At 40.5% G+C, this 8,837-nt stretch overlaps 2 protein-coding genes across 5 annotated transcripts in view; both read right to left on the reverse strand.

The window, feature by feature from the left end:
• Positions 1–1,111: 1,111 nt before the first annotated feature.
• cunh1orf52 (chromosome unknown C1orf52 homolog) lies at positions 1,112–6,687 on the reverse strand. The gene is made up of 3 exons (XM_077218668.1): positions 6,284–6,687; positions 4,718–4,928; positions 1,112–1,574 (listed from the first exon to the last, which is right to left on the reverse strand). The coding sequence occupies exons 1-3, from the start codon at positions 6,560–6,562 to the stop codon at positions 1,423–1,425; spliced, it is 642 nt and encodes a 213-aa protein (XP_077074783.1). The 5' UTR covers positions 6,563–6,687; the 3' UTR covers positions 1,112–1,422.
• A 432-nt stretch (positions 6,688–7,119) lies between these two features.
• Positions 7,120–8,837, reverse strand: part of ddah1 (dimethylarginine dimethylaminohydrolase 1) — a 96,177-nt gene continuing 94,459 nt past the window's right edge. For 3 of the 4 annotated variants that reach the window (XM_077218667.1, XM_077218666.1, XM_077218665.1), the window contains one exon: positions 7,120–8,837. This exon is cut by the window's right edge and continues 1,626 nt beyond it. The gene's annotated coding sequence lies outside the window, so the exon portion shown is untranslated. The other variant, XM_077218664.1, reaches the window with a different exon arrangement.

The following is an 8,837-nucleotide window of genomic DNA, read 5'->3' on the forward strand; positions in this document are numbered from 1 at the left end:
ATTCACATAGAAAACAGCTGATTTACATTGGAATATGATTGGCAATATTATATTTTATTATTATAAATTAACACAGAGGAGACTTCTTTGAAAAACATTAAAAATCTTACCGACCCCAAACCTCTGACTGTTAGTGTATGAGGAAAAGTTTCTGCTCCTGAAAAAAGTAAAACTTCTGACGTTCATTCAGGCGTGAAGATACAGCGAGGTTTGAGACAAGGCCACACACACACACACACACACACACACACATTCCTGCACGCTGGAATCTTATCACCTGCATATTTACCTGTTTCATGTCCACAGGAGACGACAGAATCCCAGGAATCCCTCTGATCATTTCATGAAATATTACAGACACTTTCTTCATCCTGCGGGAAAACAGATCCAGCAAAAAGCCTGGAGGATCATACACACACACACACACACACACACACACACACACACACACACACACACACACACACACACACACACACACACACACACACACGATATGAGGAGGCACTTCAGCATTCAGAAACTGTTCACTGTAGCTTTACTATGGTAAAATAAACAATATGAATGACACCATCGCTTTTATTAAAGGATACCACGGTATGACCATGATATTACTCAAAACAAGGTATAAGTTTGGGGAAATCGTTGTAGAAAACACATTTCTGCTGATTAAATATGTGACAGCATAACTAAACAAAGCTTATTTACCAAAGGAATTTCTGCATGATATTACTTTTCATTTAAAAAAAAAAAGCCTAATGATTCCTGGTGTTGGAAGATCAAATCTAATTCAGTGTCGCCACCTAGTGACAGTTTCACATCAGCACACACACACACACACACACGGTTTCCATGTTTTATGAGGACTTTCCATAGACAATGATTTTATACTGTATTCTCTCCTCTTAAACTAAACCTACCCATCTCACACACTCACACACTCTCTCTCTCTCTCACACACACACACACACACACACACACACACACACACACACACACACACACACACAAACACACAAACACACAAACACACAAACACACAAACACACAAACACACACAAACACACACAAACACACACACAATATATGATACAAATACACAAACAGAGACTCAGAGAGAAGGACTTTATCAATTTGAGAAACTACAAATCATCAGACACATACAAGAAACATCAACTAAAACCACCAAAGGAAAATTTTTACAAGCTTGAAATTTACAGTTGAAATCAAACTTACAATGCTGTCCAAAACAAAAACACAAACCATAATCGCCCTTCACACACACACACACCCTTCACACACACTCATGGACATGATGTTGGATTTACACATTTAAAATGTCCCGGACTCGCTCCATCTAGAGGCTGATTCCTGACAGGTAAAGAGTGAAATAAACTAACACACACACACACACACACACACTCAGTCCGCAGACTGGCGCAGGATCCGCTTCTCCTCCTCCACGAAGTTCTTGTCTGACGTGGCCTGGCCGATGTCTCTCTTCCTCTTCTCCTTCTGCTGGAATGTTTCAACGTGACGTTTCTTAGCAGATTTCTTCAGCGAGTCCTCGTCATCTGTGGCGATAAAGGGTGAGGAACACTTAATAGATGGATAGATATGAGATAGAGATATATAGACAGACAGATATAGATAGACATATAGACCCTTTTTCAGTTGGTAAACATGATGACGTTTTATGTGGGCGGAGCTTAGGTGGAGGCAGAACGATCCCTCTGGCCGCTTCTCTAACGCTAGTTTGCAAGTTTTGTTAGCTTGTTTTTTAACGATGACTGGAGAAAATCCGATTTTATCTTAATGTGCAAGGTCACTCACTGTCCAGGAGTGCGATTGCTATTTGCAAAAGTTAATTTTAACAGACGGAACCAGATTGGCCGACCCATACACGCTCAGTCAATGAATGGAGGATCTGACAGGAATAACGTTACCTCGGTCGAGTGCCTTCTACACCTGATAGAGAAACCGAGTGTAAAGACACACTGAGGGCATATACATCTTTAGATGCCTATAACTATGTGATGAATGTTCTTGACTTGTGGCAACGTTACATTGCGCGGTCCTGCCCAGCGCCAAGGCCAGAAGACGACCATGTAAAGAGTGACATTACAGTGCAATTTTAATGATGTGAATATTTTCTAGAAATAGAAATATTTTTTATGTATTAAAATTATATTAATTAACCATGCATTTGATTATTCTTTCTTACCAGGGGCCTGTACCATGATGGTAGTTGAACAAACTCAGGGTTACAGGATTAGTTTCGAGTTGACAAAACCAAACCAATCCAACCAGGCTTTGTTGGTACCATGATGCTGATCATCAACTTTCTCTGTCAACTCAGGCTTTGATCGTGAGTTTAGGAGTTTAAGTGTGACATCAGTAGCAAACAGCCAATCACACGCTGAGAAAGAGTGAAACTGAGATTAATTTCTCGCGAGAGAAGCAGCGCAATTCACTTATTAAATAAAAGTATTAAAATAGTAAGAATTTAAACAAATTTACCCAGCAAGAAGAAAACAACGGTCTATGAAAGAGGACAACTAAAAGAAAAAGTCTCGCTACTGTATATCAGTGCAAGTAAAAGTTGTGAAGTTATTTTATACAGCTGATAAAGGAATAGAGAGAGTTGAACATTTAAGCTCACGTGTAGTTAGTTTATAGCTTCATCTATTGATGCTAAAGCGTATTTATATTACCTTTATATATTTATTCATTTAAACTGTGCATAAAAATAATTGATAAACTAAAATTGTACGTGTGATCGATTAATAATTACATGAATAATATCTAAATCATACAAATTTATTATTCTAAATAAGCATCACTAAAAACCAGACGATTTTGTCTTTAAAAATCATTTGCTATGAAGTGACCTTTAATTTGGAGTAGAAACAGGAGGAGTGACTTTATCGCATCAGTCATGTGTCACTTTGCTCACAGCTGATTGGTCCAAGTTCAGTTTGCAACCTCTTACCTGGAACATCACCTGACCCGGACCAGGTTAGCCGTGCAGCGTCAGTTACTATGGCGATGAACACAGCTAAAAGCCAAACCACTTTCATGGTCCCTAAAACCCAGGGTTGACGCAAACTAAACTGAAACATAGCTAGCTAGCCACCTAAACCGGCTTCATGGTATAGGCCCCAGGTTCTTCAAAAAGTCTATCACGATCAATCACAACAATGTATACAATAGATGATTCACAAATAATCACAATAATTCAGAAAACATTATGCGCTAAAATTTAAAATTGGATCCTGTAGGTGATTCTTGCACCCAGAAACACAACAAGATGACATTTAATAATAATAATAATAATAATAATAATAATTTAAGATCCTTATGTAGCCGAATCTGTGCTGGTTTGTATTGGCCGCCTCCAGTTTTCACTTTGTTTTGCCTCCAGCTAACGCCGTGACGTAACTGTGACGTCGGCGCAAAAGGGGTCTTAGATAGACAGACGTAGGGATGGGAATTGATAAGATTATCAATATCAATGCCACTGACGATTCTGCTTATCGATCTAAGTCTATTACAGTGTGTATGCACCGATGTCAGACATTCCCAATTAGATTAGTCATTTTTGGCGAACATGTGAAATATCTGAGAGAGCAAGACAAAAGGGACTGCAGTTTACATTCGAGGGATATATCCACAACATAATATGCAACCGATTAGAGAATAATTTCATAAAAATTGAAGCTCAAGCCTATAGTCCCAGCGCAAGCAGCACTCGCCGTACAGAGACTACAGACTCGCCGTACAGAGACTCGCCGCCGTACAGAGGCTAGCGACTCGCCGCCGTACAGAGGCTAGCGACTCGCCGGCGTACAGAGGCTGGCGACTCGCCGCCGTACAGAGGCTGGCGACTCGCCGCCGTACAGAGGCTAGCGACTCGCCGCAGTACAGAGACTAGCGACTCGCCGCCGTACAGAGACTAGCGACTCGCCGCCGTACAGAGGCTGGCGACTCCCTGCCGTACAGAGGCTGGCGACTCGCCGCCGTACAGAGACTGGCGACTCGCGCCGTACAGAGACTAGCGACTCGCCGCCGTACAGAGACTAGCGACTCGCCGCCGTACAGAGACTAGCGACTCGCCGTACAGAGACTAGCGACTCGCCGTACAGAGACTAGCAGAGACTAGCGAGTACAGAGACTAGTGACTCGCCGTACAGAGACTAGCGACTCGCCGTACAGAGACTAGCGACTCGCCGTACAGAGACTAGCGACTCGCCGTACAGAGACTAGCGACTCGCCGTACAGAGACTAGCGACTCGCCGTACAGAGACTAGCGACTCGCCGTACAGAGACTAGCGACTCGCCGTACAGAGACTAGCGACTCGCCGTACAGAGACTAGCGACTCGCCGTACAGAGACTAGCGACTCGCCGTACAGAGACTAGCGACTCGCCGTACAGAGACTAGCGACTCGCCGTACAGAGACTAGCGACTCGCAAGTACAGAGACTAGCGACTCGCCCTACAGAGACTAGCGACTCGCCCTACAGAGACTAGCGACTCGCAAGTACAGAGACTAGCGACTCGCAAGTACAGAGACTAGCGACTCGCCGTACAGAGACTAGCGACTCGCCGTACAGAGACTAGCGACTCGCCGTACAGAGACTAGCGACTCGCCGTACAGAGACTAGCGACATGCAGGCGGTGTGTAACGGCTGTTAGAGTTAGTGAGTTTGTCGTTACCAGAGTCTGGCTCCTGTGGCTCCTCCCCCTCGGGCAGGAAGTGGGCGGGGCCTCCAGGTGCTTTAGGGGCGTCGTCTCCGTTGTCCTCATAAACATTCGACCATTTAATGGCCATGTCCATCCCAGCGGGAGCTTTCTTCTTCTCCTCCGTCTCGTACGAGTGTGGAGGAGGAACCGCGCTGTTCTTCCACAGCTTAAACTCCTTCACAGGCTGAAAAACAGTTCACAAGTTGTGGTGGCAAACTAAATTATAACACTGAATAAGAAACAAACATTTCCAATGTATTTTCTTGCAAGAAAAGGCCAGCAGTGACAGTCACACGGAGTGATTATAGAGTGTGACAGTGAAGGACGGCATCTTTTATATATCCCTGCATGGCATATTTAAGTCCCACTCCTCGACGAGAGGTGTTCAGAACTGATCAAAAACATCTTGTGACGAGGTTTTCACACAGACTGTTTATAAGACTGTTAGGGTGTTCTGGGTGGTTGCTATGGTGTTGCTAGGCGATTGCTAGGGTGTTCTGGGTGGTTTCTATGGTGTTGCTAGGTTGTTCTGGGTGGTTGCTAGGGTGTTCGCTATGGTGTTGCTAGGCAATACAATTCCATATTAGAATAAGGTTTGTCCTCTTTTACTGTCATATGATGGTCACACACATCTTAAAAATACAATTTCTTCCACAAAGTAAACAAGAAGAGTATGTGACGACACATCTATATCAAATCAGAAAGATTTCACTCAACTGGCCTATAGGTTATGATAAATAATAAATATTTTTGAAAAGTAGGCTACTGATTCTTGGAGGTATTCAATATTAATACCACACACTATATTCGTTTTTTAGTGAATACTTAAAATTAAATTATATTAATGCTGTCTATTCTAATTGAATAATCGAGATTAATCGCATCTAACATAAGCTCGTAAATATATATAAAATAGTGCAATCACATCAATCGCATCTAACATAAATGTTACACACACACACACACATCGTAGTCGTCACTGAACGTCATCTCAACATATTTATTGAACGATTATGCTCTTTATTAACCAACAAATCAACATTTGTGAGATTTATTCAATTTTAACAGTTTTGAGGCGTATATATAGTAAATGTTGGTGTATATATATATATATATATATATATATATATATACACACACACACACACACACATAATACACGCATATATATTTACAAACTTTTATGTTAGATGTGATAAATCAATTTGACAGCATATATATATATAAAACACAGTGTTTCCCGATACCGTCAACCACAGTGACCCTCAGTTGTGTGTGTGTGTGTGTGTGTGTTAAGACACTGTGGTATCAAATGTTCACACATGTACTAATTTGGTAGACTGTTTATTTAAATTTAAGTTAAATATTATCGTTGAACATAATCGTTCGATAAATATGTTGAGATGACGCTCAGTGACGACTACGAGAAAATGAAAAGGAGTAACAACGTTAATTAAATCAATGTATTATTAACTAGCAGCACTAAACATAAAATAAACATCTTAAAGTAATGTGAGTATTGATGGGGTTCAGACTGACCTCTTCTGGCGCTTTGACGGTTCTCCTGTCCCAGTCGATGAGTTTATTGAGCGGGTTGTAGAGGAACGCGGGTTTGCTGACGGACCGGAACAGGTCGTCGGGGTTCGGCAGCGGCTCGGCGGCTCGTTTGCGGCTCTGTGGGTTCGAGGATCCGGACGGTTCCGGCTCGATGCGGCTCTTCTTACTGGACTCATGACTGTCCGAATCACTGCTGCTGTCGCTCAGATCATCATAACCCATGAAGAAATTACGGCCCTCGGGTTCCTTCTCATCGCTCATGGTGGATGAAGACGAGAAAGACTGTCGGATTCAATGGTTTTGGGTTTAGGATTCGGAACCGCAGATTAAAAACAACTAAACAACGGTCGCCATGTTGAATTTGGCGCGCGCTGATGATGTAATAAACATGTGTCGCGTATACAGAATAAAATGACCTATTAAATATCAAAATAAAAAATAAAACAAAAATAGAACGTTATCATTTTTGAAATTAACATAGTATTTTTAAAATCAAGTATCTGGATTCAGATCGCTCTTTAAGTAAACAGCATTGTCGTGTTATCAGTAACACTTAAACGCACTTGTCAGGTTTGACCAATTACAGTCATTAGGCCTACTGGATTTTAAATTAATCTTTCTATCTAGCTATCAAAATATAGTTGGACACAGGCAACACTTAAAATGTAATGACCTTTCCCATTATATATATATATATATATATAATCATCAGGACTAATTTAAATATGCTATATGTTGATGAAGCCACCGAGTATCGTTTGTGTTTTGATGTGATCCTGCTGTGGAAATAAATGCAGCAGAACAAAACACACAATACATTCATTCACAAGCTGCTTTATTTAACAAACCCAACAAAATCATTACAAATGCACAGTTAAAGGGATCATGGCACACTAAAAGTCCTGAGTCACATCTATCAAACATTTCCAGACAGAAAACAGCGGACTGATCGATCAGCCAGTGGGAACAAGATTACAAGAAAATAAAAATACGGCAGGCGCAGAATCCTGGAGATCTGAGACTGAGTCTTTTATGGATGAAGACAGATTTCCATGGAAGACCATTTCCACCATATAAGAAAAAAATCATGCTTTTGTAAATCATGAATATGACATAACAATTCTAAATTATGTCATATGATGAAAAGACAAAATGACACTAAATCAATTGTATGATGAAAATTATGAATTAAAAAGTCAAAATGATACATAAAAAACTCTTCTGCCAGAACTCGCTTTGCATACAGACATTACCGGAAGCCAGTGATTATAGTAGCCTATATAAAATTATAAATATGGATATGTTTCTTACGCATCGCTTCAGAAGGCCTTTATGACCCCGTATAGATTACTTTTATGATGGATGGATGTGCTTTTTTGGGCTTCAAAATGCAGGCTCTGTTCAATCCCATTATAAAGCTGGGCCATATTATTAAAATATAACTCAGATTGTGTTTAGCTGAAACAATAAACACATAGGATGGCTTGAGGATGTGTAAATATAGGATACTTTTCATTTTTGGGTGAACTATCCCTTTAAGTGTGACATAAAAGGTGAGATCATGAGGTACCAAGTCAAAATTGATAAAACGTTGAATTTATGACCTTTTTATCTCATATTTTGACTTTTTAATCTAGTATGCCATATAATTGTGACCTACTAGCCTATGTCATAATTTCACTTTATGTCACAAATATGACTGAAAAAGTAAAACGTTTTACTTAATATGTCTTTATAATTTTTATTTTTTTATGTCATTATTAAGATTTACCAAAGCATTTTTTTTTCTGGTGGAAATGAGGTTCCAGATGTAGATATTTTTAGGATGACGATTAACGTAGCTACAGATTTCAGCAGGGAAACTCCGGGTTGAATGGAAGTTCACGCGTTCGGTTCTCCAATCCACGAGGAAACACGGAATTCCTTCAGGATGAGCGCATAATAGTGGAAGTTAAACTAGTAAACACTGCTTTCTTTGCGACTGTGATCTCATACAGTGTGACTTACAATCATTACGACCAGCTGTTGAGATAATACGGCAGAATATTTTACAAGTGCCTGGCGTATTTTGCAGAGCATCCACATGAGATAAAGAATGAGATGTCGTAAAATGATGACAGTATAATTCACATTTTTTTATTTATAAAAGGCTGCCGATGTGTTTAACGGTCGTCATCGTCGAAGTGTTGTTAGCACTGTAAATCCAGTTTAACGGGTGCTGGCCCGCGACTCTGGGCTTTAAATCTGCATTTTCTCTTCAGGAGGAGAAATAAACCGATGACGACAGAGAATGAATCTGTCTCATCAGGTTGGAGACTCCTTAACACATTAAAGTATTAAAAAAAGCGCTAAACTGTGACTGAGGAAGCTAAATGCACAGCTAGATTAACTTTAGCGTATTGTCAAACGCAGAAAACACCCGTAGGTGAAATGACAAATCGGGTCATCCCGATTAATTCACCCCGATTAATTTGAAACGAGAACAGCTTAATGCGTACGAAAACACATTAGTGCATAATACAACCAATTGAACATA

Source organism: Siphateles boraxobius, unplaced genomic scaffold (assembly GCF_051911475.1).
Source record: "Siphateles boraxobius isolate OS27281-9 unplaced genomic scaffold, OSU_SipBor_1 77, whole genome shotgun sequence".
NCBI classification, from domain to species: domain Eukaryota; kingdom Metazoa; phylum Chordata; class Actinopteri; order Cypriniformes; family Leuciscidae; genus Siphateles; species Siphateles boraxobius.

Bases quoted from the DNA above. Each gene is read 5' to 3' on its own strand.
- cunh1orf52 (XM_077218668.1), bottom strand. From the start codon at position 6,562: ATGAGCGATGAGAAGGAACCCGAGGGCCGTAATTTCTTCATGGGTTAT. The intron at 4,929-6,283 runs GTCAGTCTGAAC...ACTGTTTTTCAG, and splicing joins CCGTCAAAGCGCCAGAAGAG to CCTGTGAAGGAGTTTAAGCT. The intron at 1,575-4,717 runs GTAACGACAAAC...TTATCGCCACAG, and splicing joins GCCACAGGAGCCAGACTCTG to ATGACGAGGACTCGCTGAAG.